Source organism: Ipomoea nil, unplaced genomic scaffold (genome assembly GCF_001879475.1).
Source record: "Ipomoea nil cultivar Tokyo-kokei standard unplaced genomic scaffold, Asagao_1.1 scaffold2283, whole genome shotgun sequence".
Taxonomy (NCBI): domain Eukaryota; kingdom Viridiplantae; phylum Streptophyta; class Magnoliopsida; order Solanales; family Convolvulaceae; genus Ipomoea; species Ipomoea nil.
Window position 1 is genome coordinate 3,221,981 of NW_017618711.1, and position 15,324 is coordinate 3,237,304.

Below are 15,324 nucleotides of genomic sequence, written 5' to 3' on the forward strand. Positions count from 1 at the left end.
CAATCTCACGCACATTAAGCACAAAACCCACGCACTTTAAGTATTAACTCACAAACTTTAAGTTTCAACAATTACTGACATTAATCACTAACCTCACACACATTAAGCACAAACCCTACGCAAATTAAGAACAAACTCCACTCACATTAAGAACAAATCTCACGCACCTTAAACACAAAAGCCCACACTTTAAGTTTTACCAACTACTCACATTAAGCACAACCCCACACACATTAAGCACAAAACTCACGCACCTTATGCACAAGACTCACGCATCTTATATACAAAACTCACGCACATTAATCACAGAACCGCTCACATTAATTTTGACCTAGATTCAAAAATTATAAAATTGCCACCGCGTTTTTTTTTTTTTTTTTTTTTTTTTAAATTTTGGTAATCCTAGACGTCTATTTAAGCGAGATGAATGACCCAGATTAAATCGTACAACCGCACCTGAGTAGTCTAACCGCACCAAAACCTAATTCTAATATATATATATATATATATATATATATATATATATATATATATATATTGAGAGAGAGAGAGAGAGAGAAAGAAAACTGATGAAATGAGAACGAGCGCTAGTGAACTAGGAATCAATCACAACCGTTCATCTGAAAAGATCTAACATATCAGAAAGTAATTTTTTGAAAACAAAGTGGTGACATTTTTATAAATATTTAAAATTTGAAGTACAAGTAAATTGTGTTAATATATATATATATTTATTTATTTATTTATTGTTGTTGTTGTTGTTGTTATTATTATTATTATTATGCAAATGTCCTAATATGTCTTTTTACATGTTATCGTTAATAGTAAATATCTAATTTTATCAAATATCTTTTACAAATCGTTAGTCAAAACCGCTAACAAAATCTACTAATCGCTAACCGATAATCATTTCGCTATTGCTAATCACTAACTGTTTATTGCCAAAGAAGCCCATTATATTTGTTTTAAAATTATTTTGTGGTAATCCATATTTGTTATTTAACTATTTATTATTGATTTGAAGCACTTTTTTTTTAATTATTAATGTAATATTTTTAATTATGAAATAATTAATATTTATGCACATTAGAAAAAATGTTTACAAATATACTCTTAGAATTCAGTTCTCATGCGGTTGGGTGTTTCCCGTGCGGTTGTGCGGTTATATTTGAGCCATTCATATTGCCCAAATCAACCTTCAGGATTAACAATGATTAAAAAAAACGCAGTGATGATTTTTTTTTTTGTTTTTTTTTTTTTGTTTTTTTTTGTTTTTTGTTTTGTTTTGTTTTGTTTTTTTTTTTTTTTTTTTGCATCTATGTCAAATTTTAGGTGCGTGGCTTTCCTTCTTAAGGTGCGTGGTTTGTGTGCTTCAGGTGTGTCAGTTGTTGAAACTTAAGGTGCGTCGGACCAAAGCTTAAAGTGCATGATTTTCCTTCTTAAGGTGAGTCAGTTGTTGAAACTTAAGGTGCGTGATTTCCTTCTTAAGGGCGTTATTTTCCTTAAGGTGCGTGATTTGTATGCTTAAGGTGTGCATCAGTTGTTGAAACTTAGCAAGCGCCATTTTAAAACTTTAGTGGCCCGTTTGGTTCACGGAATAAATTTGGAGGGAATAGAAATACTATTCCATAGGGAATGAAATATGTAATGAATAGAATATAAATTGTATTCTGTTGTTTGGTTTGCTGAAGGAATAGACATTGGGAATTGTATTCCAATGTTTGGTTGGTTAAGGAATAGGAATGAATATATGTTTAAAAAACATAAATGCCTTTGTAAAAAAATAACAACAACAACAACAACAACAACAACAACAACAACAACAACAATAATAATAATAATAATAATAATAATAATAATAATAATAATAATAATACTATTACTATTACTATTACTATTACTATTACTATTACTATTCTTCTTCTTCTTCTTCTTCTTCTTCTTCTTACAAGTTTGATTATATTGTTAATATGGATTGTCTCAAATCACAATTGATTATACTGTTAATATGGAGGTTTGCGAGAAAATTGGTCCTTCAACTTTCTGCCGATGGCCACTCCGGCCGGTGATGATCCTTCCTCCATCCTCAGGGAAGTCAGGGGGATACATGGAGGGGATCGCCTTCGACAGCAGTCCAATTGGACGTCATCGAAGAAGGCCTTTCTTAGCCGTGATGGCGATCGCATCTTCGCGTCGTCAATGGCGGCGCCGGGGGTCTCGGGGCTTCTTCAGGATGGCGATGCCTCTTTCAACAACCGGGGGTCATCGCGGATGCTCCACGAGGTGATCGGTAAGCTCAGGATGAAGATAGGCGTTCGGATGGAATTTCTAGGGTTTGCGATCGCAATTGCGACCTTGCTTCGTCAATGGTGGTTCCAACCACATTCCCGGCTGGTGACAACCTTTCTCACCCCACCGGAGGTATCGTGGGGACTCAGCGGATGGATTGCCGCGATCAGATGGCCGATCGCTCGTCGCGGGGGACGTGCGAAGTTCTTGATCCCTCGTCTTTTGGGGTGGCGGCTCCGGTGACGTCCTTGGCCGGCGATGGTCTTGATCGACGACAGGGGGTCATCCTGCGATTATATCGTAGAGAGAGAACAAGAGAAAAATAGGTTAAGCAACAAGGATAAAATTGAGAAAAAAAAAACTATTCCTGAGTCTTCAGGAATAGGTTAATACCATGGGGGGCCTGGTAATAACTATTACTTTATTTGGGGGAATATGCTATTACTAGTAGTATTGTCAAAGCGCGGTGGCCCGTTCCACAGCTGGCTTAATTTTTTGCGGACTTTTGCGGGCCGGCTCACCAAGCCCGCGACTAGAGTTCGTGCAACCCTAGCCCGCCCCGCGCGGGTTGGCGAGCTCTACAGGCCGGCCCGCGGGCTTTTTTTAGTGTTTAAAAATTTTTAAAATTAATATTTTAAAAATATTAATCTTATATATATATATATATATATATATATATATATATATATATATATATATATATATATATATAGTTAGGATCATATGAGAACATGTGCTTAGGTGAGAACGTGAGAACACATCATGTGCATCCATCAAATATTTTTTTAATGGTCTAGATTAGATTAAGTGTGTGCGAACGCGCATTAAATGTGTGCAAACACACTAAATCGCGTTTGCACACATTTAATGCGTGTTCGCACACACTTAATCTAATCTAGATCATTAAAAAATATTAGATGGATGCACATGATGTGTTCTCACGTTCTCACCTAAGCACATGTTCTCACTGGAACTCTACCATATATATATATATATATATATATATATATATATATATATATATATATATATATATTCGTTACACAGCAAGACAGAATTCTGCCTTGTTGTGTTACATTATATATATAAATAAATATATTATATATTATATAGAATTATATATATAATGTTACAGAGCAAGGCAGAATTCTGCCTTGCTGTGTAACGTATATTTATTTATTATTATTTTTCTTTTGTAATAGGTTTAGCCCGCGGCTGGCCCGCAGCCCGCGTAGGTTGCGGGTTAATTTTGGCCCGCTCCGTTAGGCCAGCATTTTTACGAGCATGTTTTTCTATGACCCTAACCCGCTCCATCGCGGGGCGGGGGCGGGCCAACTCGCGGGTTTCGGCCCACTTTGACAGTACTAGTTACTAGGAATATTATTTCTAGTAATAGAAATAGTTATCAAACAAAGGAATAGATCTATTGCTGTGAATGCTATGACATTCCCAGCCTATTTCGTGAACCAAACAAGCAGTAGGTGTGTTGTTTGTGTTCTTAAGGTGCTTTGTTTGTGTGCTTAAGGTGCGCAATTTGTGTACTTAAGGTGAGACAACATTTTAAAACTTTCCGTGCGTGGTTTGTGTTCTTAAGATGCTTTGTTTGTGTGCTTAAGGTGCGTAGCTTGTGTTCTTAAGGTGCATCATTTTAATGTTTAAGGTGAGTTTTTTTTTTTTTAATTTTTTTTTTTATTTTTTTCTAACTACACAACCGCACAAGAAGCTATACCCACACCTGAACCCTTCAATATACTCCTATATGGCTAGATAATTTTATATTTGCACATTTTCCCTGCGTTTTGTTTCACATATTTTTTAAAATTTTCATTTCTCCATTTCTCGTTTTATGTTCTCCCATTTTCCATTTTTGTGATACATAGGGACACAATGAAGCATAAAGTGTAATTTTTATTTTTTATTTTTGAAAACATAGAGTAATTTTATTAAGAGAAAATTACACTTTTGGTCATGTGACTATAGGAGACGTGTTAATTTCGGTCCATGGCTTTTGAAACTAATAATGTAGTCCTTTAACTATGCTTTTTTTAGCTGATTTGGTCATCCCGACCAAATCACCGGTGAATTTTCGTCGGAAAATCGTAATCCATTTTAAATTAAATATAAGTGGGGGCAAAATGGTCATTTCGTCACCTCCTTCTCTATTGCAGCTGCTTGGTGATGATTCTTCCTCAACCACGGCGACTGATTTGGATTATTACTCAAATTATCCTATAATATACGGAGTAGTATTTTATATTAGAAGGGGAAAAACATAATAAGTGGGTTTCTCTGAAGATTGGAGAAGAAGATTACTCTTTTCTGTCTATTTTCTTATATATATGTGATGAGTTTTCCGGCGAATGGATCATCGGAAAATATGGCGTTGAAGTTCCTGATCTACGGGGGCGAACGGGGTGGATTAGCGGCCTGCTGGGGAAGCTGTGTGAGGGTCAAGGGATCAAGTACGTGTATGGGTCCGGGCGGCTAGAGAACCGGAGTTCGTTGGAGGCCGTCATCGCCGCTGTTAATGCGTACAGTTAGCACGAATGGAAATTTTCACATATTTCACCAGGATCTAGAGTTCGTTGGAAGCCGACACTCGGTCGCACTGTTAATGCGTATAGTTCAGTACAATACGCATTCACTTTCAAGGAGCGAGTTGACTCGGTAGCACCAATGTCGTCGTGGTTGAGGAAGAATCATCAGTGAGCAGCTGCAATAGAGAAGGAGGTGACGAAATGACCATTTTGCCCCGACTTATATAGAATTTAAAATGGATTACAATTTTCTGGCAAAAATTCACCGGTGATTTGGCCGGGAGGACCAAATTTGCTAAAAAAACCATAGTTAAAGGACTAATTTGTTAGTTTTAAAAATCATGGACCGAAATTAACACGCCCCCTTTAGTCACACTGTAATTTTCTCTTTTATTAATGACAAAGTAATATATGTTGGTTTTCAAAATGTTTTAGATATATCCTACTTGGCTACATGTCAATATGTCATACATGATACTAGTATTTGTCTCGTGTGATGCACGAACAAAAATTTATAGGTGTTGTTGTAATGTTATGATACTAAGCAAAATTAGTTTTATTAAAAATGTAAGTATAACTATACAATGTAATATTTAATATTTAATATTTTTAAAAGTCTAATTATGTTATTATTGCATTCAAGAAAAAAAAAAACTATGTTATTATTATGTTGATTTTAAAGTTTATTGTTACTTGTATTATTATTTGAATTTGAAATAACTATTTGTTTTGAAAATAAATAACTAATTTAATTACATAACTTACATATTTAAATAAAATTTGTAAATAAAATAACAGACAATATTTGTCAAAAATCTCCACCAAAAATTTATTCATTTGAAAAAGATTATTTATGTAAGAATTATGTTTATTTTATATCTAATTTCTCCTTTTTATATATGTGGAGTCAAATTAATTATAATTGAGGTTTAAATGAATATATACACAAATTATATTAAATATAAAACTTTACAGACAAAATATTGAACTTGTGGCGATTTGGTTTCCGCTCCCTAACCTAATATTCTCTCTGCAAGGGTTTTTCCTCATCCTCCATTGATCGGCCGCCGCTTCCGCTCATTTTGCGGAGGCGGCGCCGGCCTCCTTTCATTTCTTCCCTTACTCCGACCGTCTCTCAATTGCTTGTCCTTCGGCCTCTCCTCCGCTGTCGGCACCTCTTCCCGCCTCTCTTCCACCGCCATCCTCCGGACCTTCACTGACATCGTTTCTTCCTCCTTCACCACCGTCCCTCGCCATCTCCAACTCCAGATCCAAGCTTCTTTACCTTTTTCAGCGGTTCAATTATACATATATATATATATATATATATATATATATATATATATATATATTATACACATATACATATACATATTAGTCAGTGGTTTGGCGTTTAGGATTGGTTTTAGATTTGATTTTCATTTGTTGTTTTGTTAAAGTTATTTCCTCTTGTTTTGTTTGCGAGTTTTTTCCTCTCGTGTCTTTTAGCTAGTTTTCCTCTCGTTTATTTGGCGAGTTCTTTTTTCATAAGGTGAAACAATTTATCTGATAATGGAGTATGTTTTCTTCATCCCGAGCACCGATGAAGATCTGAACATTTATATGCAGTTCAGATTAATGGAGATATTGTCTATGGACAGAAGAGCCGAAATAGAGTCAGATTTGGGTAGCAAGATCATTAACAATATCAAAGAAGCTTCAAGTTCTGCAAACAAATTCTGCTTCAATCTTGAAAAACAGTCAGAGATTCAAGTTTCATGTAGCATTGGAAATTTGTTTCAATGTCTGATTGTAAGAATGTTTTATCATTCCATCGATCTTATTGTAAACTTTTCATCGTATGATTAATGAATTAGCTCTTTTATTTCAAAAAATATATATATAATTTTACCAATAAATGCAAACACAATAAATGCATTCATATTGCTAATCTCATTTAGCGGGGAAATTTTTCCCTACTTCATTTTGCTTTAATATATATAGAGATAGAGATAGAGATAGATAGGGCTATTAACGAACCGAACATAAACGAACGGAGGTTGTTCGTGTTCGTTTGTTAAGGTTTATGGAGTATTTTTGTTCATGTTCGTTTGTTAAGGTTTTTGAAAATCATGTTCGTCTTCATTTGTTAAGCGTTCATTAGTATTTGTTAACATTCGCGAACACGTTTACGAACGTGTTCGTTAACATTAACGAACACGTTCACGAACTTGTTTGTTAACATTAACGAACACGTTCACGAACCTGTTCATTTACGTTCATAAACACGTTCGTGAATGTTTAATAACCAAACATATGAACATGCATATGCATGATCACAATTCGTTCGTGAACAATAAATAATATATGTTCACGAAAAATAACCCAACAAGTAACACAACTACAAAAGAATACAAACAAATATTAAACGAACACAAACAATCTTGTTCACGAACATTATTAAACGAACACCAAACGAGCTTGTTCACGATCTCTTAGCAAACGAGCTTACAATTGTTCAGACTTTGTTCATTTATAAACTGAGCTCTAAATTTTGTTTGTTAATGTTTGTTTACCTTAATAAACGAACATAAACGAACGCTTACCGATCACGAACACGAGTAATTTACCGAAAGCTCTACTCGCTAAGACCCCTAGAGATATAGAGATAGGCTCAGTTTGGCAGAGCTTATTTAGAAGCTTATAGCTTATTTTAAGCTACTAATAAGCTATAAGCTCTGTTTGGTAATGTTCCCAACATAAGTTCCTAGCTTAAAATAAGAGTTTATTTTGGAACGCTCTCTTAGGTAGCATTTCAAAATAAGCTCCTAGCTTCCTAACTTTTTTTCCATCTTTATCCTTATTATTTTAAAGAAATGACATAATTTACCCCTATCAATTAAAACCATTTTCTCTTCTCCTTTATCCGCAACTTTCACCTTTCACTGCAAATATTATTATTATTATTATTATTATTATTATTATTATTATTATTATTATTATTATTATTATTATTATTATTATTATTATTATGAGATTTGCAACAATATTGCTACTTCATTATCAGATGCAAGATCATGATTATGCTAATAGTTTTATTTCAAAACGTTAAATTTTTTTTTTTTTTAAAGACAAAATGTTAAATTTTAATATGTAAACAAATTAATTTAAATTTTATGAAGATGTCATTTTTAGTCCTTTTACATTTATCAGCTTATCAAAAAGCTAATTTTACCAAACACTTTCAATCATAACAGCTAGCTTAATTAACAGTTCTTCAGTTTTCAGCTCCAAGCTTATAGCTTTTCAACTTTCAGCTCCTTTTCAGCTTTCCGCTCCGAGCTTATTACTTTTCAGCTAGGTTTGCCAAACAGAAACATATTAGGAAGATTTAATCCAATAAGGACATTAATTGCAGCGATTTATCAGCAGTAAATGGCGCATTAAGCTCAGTATGTAATTACATGAATGCTATAAACTAATTATAGTAAATAAAGGGAATGCCAATTTTGGCTTATATATAAACGTTGGATAGGTTTTGACTGTAGAATGAAGTTTATTTATTTATTTATTTTTATTCCCCGATTACAATATTATTTTTACTTTTAATTTTTAATTTATTTTACAAATCATTTTTCAACTTCTAAAATATTTAGGGATACAACAGGATCCCCGACGGGAAATTGAAAATAGTTCTCACCCCGTCTCCGCGGGGAATTAAATAGGGATGAGAATTTCCTGCCCCCGATCAACTCTTAGTAAAAAATCCTTGAGTATTATATTATATTTTGTGAATGAGTTGAAATTTTAAAACGTAGAGAAAATACTAGTAATTTATAAATTAAACATGATAATATACGTTACTTTTGAAAGCATGATAATATTACAGAAATGTAATAATCTATCTAGGAAACTTATACCACAAGTAATTGAGATTAACACAATTTGCTAACCGCTAACCGATAATCATTCCGTTATCTGCTAATCATACTTATTGCCAAACAAGCAATTATATATGTTTTAAAATTGATTTTATGGTAATCCGTATTTGTTAGTTAACTATTTAGTAGTGATTTGAAGTACTTTTTTTTATTATTATTTATTAATGTAATATTTTTAATTATGAAATGAAATAATTAATATTTATGGATATTAAAAAATATATTTTCAAATACACTCCTATATATTTTTATATATTTGCACATTTTCCCCGCGTTTTGCTTCATATATTGTTTTTAAATTTTCATCTTTCCATTTCTCGTTTTATGTTCTCCCATTTCTCATTTTCCATTTTCGTTATACATAGGGACACAATGAAGCATGAAGAGTAATTTTATTAATGGCAAATTAATATATGTTTTTTTCCTTTCAAAAAATATATATATGTTTTTTTTTTTTTAATTTTAAGATATATCCTACTTGGCTACATGTCATCCATGATATATTAGGAATATTTAATCCAATAAAGACATTAATTATAGCGATTCCTCAGCAATAAATGGCGCATTAAGCTCAGTATGTAATTACATGAATGCTATAAAGTAATTATAGTAAATAAAGGGAATGCCAATTTTGGCTTATAAACCGTTGGATAGGCTTTGACTGTAGATGTTTATTTATTTATTTATTTATATTATTCCCCGATTACAATATTATTTTTACTTTTAATTTTTAATTTTTAATTTATTTCACTTTTATTTTCCAACTTCTAAAATATTTAGGGATGGCAATGGGGTCCCCATTCCCGACGGGGAATTGAAAATAGTCCTCACCCCGTCCCGCGGGGAATTAAGCAGGGATGAAAATTTTCTGCCCCGGTCAACTTTTAGTAAAAAATGCTTGAGTAATGAGTATTATATTATATTTTGTGAATTGTGAATGAGTTGAAAATTTTAGAACGTAGAAAAAATACTAGTAATTTGTAAATTAAATATGATAATATATGTTATTTTTGAAAGCATGATAATATTACAGAATTACAGAAATGTAATAATCTTGAAAACTTATACCATAAGTAATTGAGATTAAATCAATCTTATCAATCTTATCCTGTAATAATCACAAAATAGGAAGTAAAAATCTTACTTTTATAGTAAATATATTTTGGAAATATTTAAATCAAAACTCAGCATTTATTAAAAACACGTAGGCCTTACCTGCTAAACTGGATATAATCATCCATATATCTATATATATTATAATTATAATCAGTTTGGGTGAAGTAGCAGAAAAAGAAGAAGAGAAGAAGAAGAAGAAATGGAGAACGGTTCCATGAGAGACGGCACTCATTTCCAAATCCAACGCGCTCCGGCGGAAGCGACGGCGGCGACGCCTATGTGGAAGATTATGACGGTGGCGGCGATCGCTGCCGGGGTCCAATTCGGGTGGGCTCTCCAGCTTTCCCTTCTAACGCCTTACGTGCAACTGCTCGGCATCCCGCACAAGTTCTCGTCGTTTATCTGGCTGTGCGGCCCAATCTCCGGCATGATTGTGCAGCCACTGGTCGGATATTACAGCGATAAGTCTACTTGTCGCTTTGGTCGCCGTCGACCGTTCATCGTCGCCGGTGCACTGCTAGTTATCATCGCCGTGTTCCTAATTGGCTTTGCCGCCGATATCGGACACGCTGCCGGAGATCAAATCGGGAAGGGTTCCAAGCCCCGCGCTATCGTTATTTTCGTCGTCGGCTTTTGGGTCCTTGACGTCGCCAATAATACGTTGCAGGTATTACATTATATTCCTACTCCTTTAATGCATATAACAAAACTAATTAGGCCCAGGGCTTAGTGTAGTGGTTTGTTGCGATTGAAAGTGACAGTGTGAGATTGAATCACACTGGAAACATGAATATAGAAAATGTGTGAATTGGATCTCTTGTGCGTGCATAAGGACTAGGGTCTAATGGCTAGGGTTGATTGAGCAACGAATAATTTACCTTAGTATATCACTCTAGGGGCAAGGTCCTGTGATTTTAAGATTAGTTTGACGAATCTGAAATCAAGTACCCAAGTATAAATACATAAAACTAATTAAATTGTAAATTTATGCACTAAATCTCCTTTAAAACTTTACATGCGCTGTAAGTCAAAACTATTATAATCCTTTGTTGGTTATGTACTAAAAATATAATTTGTTCATATATATATTGTTTTCTCTTTCTCTTCTTAATCTTTAATCCCAATTCTAAAAGGTGAAATAACTCATTTATTTGTTATTAACAAATGCAAATACACTTGCACATGTAAAAACATATAGAGGTCATGATGGTTTAGTCATTGGATTATGTTTGGCACATATATGTGTTGAATGGAAATGATGTATGTAGCAATATTTTCTTAGGGAATCTTTAATGGAAAGAGTATGTTCCCTCATATAAGGAGAAAAAAGTTGATGATTTAAAAGGGACAGAAAGTTGTTGTCTTCACACTTCACAATAATTTAACACTTTATTTTAAAAGGTGCTGTGCATGATATATATATATATATATATATATATATATATATATATATATCTACTCATAAGTCTGTGTGAATAGATTTGGCCCATTGAAAATTAGAGATCAATGGTCGGATCTGGTTCATTATTGACCAGATCTGACATTCATTTCTAGTTTTTAATGGATCAGATTTGTTTCCATAAACTCAAGAAAAGGGATGGACACACACTTGATATATATATATATATATATATATATATATATATATATGTATATATATATATATTTATTGATGATGATGTGGAGTAGAAAACTTACACATGGAAAGAGTAAGGGGCTATTAGTTTTTTTTTTTTTTAACATTTATAATATTTGTGGTTAATTATTTTTGAATTTCGTTCCCCTACCTGCAGGGTCCATGCAGAGCGTTCTTGGCTGATCTCTCCGGTGGGAGCGCGAGCAAAATGAGAAGTGCCAACGCCTTCTTCTCCTTCTTCATGGCCGTCGGAAACGTTCTCGGCTACTCCGCCGGCTCCTACGCCGACCTTTACAAACACTTCTCCTTCTCCAAGACTCAAGTCTGCGACATCTACTGCGCCAACCTAAAGTCCTGTTTCATCATCTCCGCAATCATCCTCCTCTTCGTAACAACTTTAGCCTTATCCCTGGTCGGCGAAGCTCCCGCGCGGGCAGAAGAGAAGAAGGCGGAGGCGGAAGCTCCGGCGGCCTGTGGGCAACTCTTGAACGCCCTGAGGGAGTTCCGGAGGCCGATGTGGGTTCTCCTGGCGGTCACATTCGTCAACTGGCTCGCGTGGTTCCCTTTCCTCCTCTACAACACAGACTGGATGGCCAAGGAGGTGTACGGCGGGAAAGTCGGCGACGGAGAACTGTACGACCACGGCGTTCAGGCCGGCGCCAGGGGGCTGTTGTTTCAGTCGGTTGTTTTGGGGGCGGTGTCGCTGTTGATGGAGTTCTTTGGGCGGCGCCTCGTTGGGGCCAAGGTCATCTGGGGTGGGGTTAACTTTATCCTCGCGGCCGGCTTGGCCATGACCGTTTTGGTGACAAAGATTGCGGCGAAAACGAGGCATTACGACGTGTACGGCAATGCGCTGCCGCCAAACGCCGGCGTCAAAGCCGGAGGTTTGATGCTCTTTTGTGTTCTTGGAATTCCTCTAGCGGTAAGTTCACTTCAATTTTTCATACCCCTCTTTTATATGTAGTGTTACAAGTTTGATTTGATAACCACAAAGTTACAAGTTTGAATCCCAATTATGGTAGTATATTGGCCTCCTTAGTTTGAACTGGTCAATTATAGTCAACTTAAGTTGGTTTACCTCCTTATGATCTTTTATGGAATTTATTTCGTGCATACCCTCGAATTAGTTTACCCTTTTGTGGGATTTACTTCGTGCATACCCTCGAATAGTGACAGAAGATTTCTCTTGTATGTCACCAAAAAAAAATTATTAGTACGGGTTAGAGACTCAAGTTTAGCATCCTGCCATTAATTCATGGTGTTGTGACAATAACCAAATAACTAAATGACTCCGCTATTAAAATTGGGAAGTAATCAAAATCCCATATATGAGTGACCTACTGGGAGGGAAGTAAGAATAGTGCAGTCGTTATGAGATAAGGAGTAATAAGATTAACTAAGCCCAAATTTAGTATTTGAAAGAGAAGGTGTAATTTTGCATCAAACCATACATAAACCCCATTATACTTGTAGATGTTGTGTACATATAATAATCGTTGAGATAAGCTTTCAAAAACAAAAATCGCTGAAAACCAAATGATTAAAATTATATATATATGATTAATCTGCAGGCCACTTTCAGCATTCCCTTCGCTCTCGCATCCATCTTCTCCAGTAATTATGGTGCAGGCCAAGGTACTGTAAATCACACTTTCTTTTATTGTTTCTTATTTTATCTAATAATAACTTTAATATATTTTTGTTTATATAAATTTTAATAATTATTTCATAGTAGTCTTAAAATATCTTCATAGTGTACGAGTTATTGTCTTGACTGTACTGTTATGTCATATAATCTGCAGGTTTGTCCTTAGGAGTTCTAAACATTGCAATTTGCATACCTCAGGTATGTTTTTTTTTTTTTTTTTGGCTATTACAAATTATATATTATATTATATTTAGGTTTAGGGTTTATGACTTTATTATGATTTTAATTTTAATTAATTCAGTGTAAATGATCTCAAAACCTTGACAAAAGTTTTGGACGAAGGGGAGGTAGTCATGATTGCTCCCTTCTTCATCCAAATCGAACGAAGGTGGGGGCAATCATGGCCGCTACCTCCCCCTTCATTCATAGTATGACATCATATTTAAGAGAAATTTGGAAGTAACCTGTAAAAAATGTTATTTGCACAATTTTTGAGTTTTTAATGGTTCGATTACATATTTTTTCTCGATAGTTTAATTGCTGCACAATGTGTAAAAGTTGAGTGACCTATTTGACACTTTTTTTCCGTGAAACAGATGATTGTGTCGTTTGGTGGGGGACCTCTTGATGCATTGTTTGGAGGAGGTAATTTGCCAGCATTTATTTTTGGAGCAATTGCAGCAGCAGTAAGTGGAGTTATGGCTATCACAATACTTCCATCTCCTCCACGCTGATGTCCCATTAATGGAATTATTTGGGGTTTTGAAGAAAAAAGAAGAAGTATAAGTTAGTTTTTTTTTTTGTTTTTTTGTGTGTGTTGTTTAATTATATTTATTGAACATATTATTCTTGCGCTTTAGTACTGCATTGTGCTTATGCTTAATGAGTAATGTCTACAAGTCAAAGTATTTAAATTAAGAGAAAAGATTTTGTATTTTTATTTATTTATTTTATAAACAAAATAAAAGTTCACTTTGAAATATTTATATTTAGTATGGAGTAAGCAAATTATTTATTCCCTCCATTCCAAAAAATATTGTTCACTTTGATTGGACATGTAGATTAATATATTTAATTAACGTATGATTAATAAATGTGTATATTTTCATTTTAGCCTATATATATAATGTATTGTAAATTTGTTCTTTTAATAAATGTGAAAAGTTTTTAAATGGTGTTTTAGACAATGGCTAATGATAGAGCGATGAATCTGCTGACGAAGTTAAATTATTTGGGAAATAAGTTTAAAAGTATCCCTATTTTTTTTAAGTACTATTGACTCTGTTACATCATAATATTTGTTTATACATACTTTCTCAACCTACTAAAGCACAAAGAGTCAATGCCCTCACTAGAATTTGAATCTGTAACCTCTCATTTGGAAGAACCACAATTATGTCGCTTCACCAAAAATAAATAAATAAATAAAAAATTTAAAAGTATTCCTGTTAGAGGAAAAAAACTCTACTTTGGTTGTTTGTATATGAAAATAATTTGATTTAAAAAGTGTAAAGTTTCTAATTTAATTTCTAAAAGATATGGGCCCCTACTAAGTTTATAAAGCATACATATATATACACACATACGTGTATTATTTATTTTATATTAATTTAATTTTTATATATAAATAAATATTATGTATATGTATAGATCTAAATAAATAAAATATATAAAGATATTTTCTGACATTAAATATTTTTTCTTTTTTTTTTTGTCCTAGATTTATATGTGTCATTCCACATTTAGTCCTTTTTCTTTTCAAAACATCATCGTTGGTCCTATCATTATTTTGTGGGGAAAATCATACTTTTGGTCCCTCAATTAGTTGTCAAAATGCAATGTTGTCCCTAATTTTCAATTTGGACAGAATTGGTACCTCAATTATCTTACCCTTAGTACATTTTTAGTCCTTCTGTGAGTGAATAATGTTAACATCGTTTAAAGCATGGGTATAATTGAAATTTCACAACTCATATTCTCAAATCAGCCTATTTCCCCGCTTCCTCTGGCTGAGATACCATTTACGCCACCAGCATTCAACCGAACCCTATCCTTCGAATAGAAGATGCCATTGACAACCACTTCCACCACTTCGATAAAGATAAATTCATTTATATAGAGGCCACCAGGATTCAACAGAAGATAATGTCTTCAAGCACTGTTGGCTCGATACAATGG

General features: G+C 34.0%; 1 protein-coding gene across 1 annotated transcript; it reads left to right on the forward strand.

Annotated features, from left to right (window-relative positions):
• The first annotated feature begins 10,061 nt into the window (after nt 1–10,061).
• On the forward strand, nt 10,062–14,025 carry LOC109151245 (sucrose transport protein SUC5-like). Its single transcript, XM_019299166.1, has 5 exons — nt 10,062–10,529; nt 11,656–12,420; nt 13,070–13,133; nt 13,301–13,344; nt 13,743–14,025. Exons 1-5 carry the CDS (start codon nt 10,062–10,064, stop codon nt 13,878–13,880), a joined length of 1,479 nt encoding a protein of 492 aa, XP_019154711.1. The 3' UTR covers nt 13,881–14,025.
• The last annotated feature ends 1,299 nt before the right edge of the window (nt 14,026–15,324 follow it).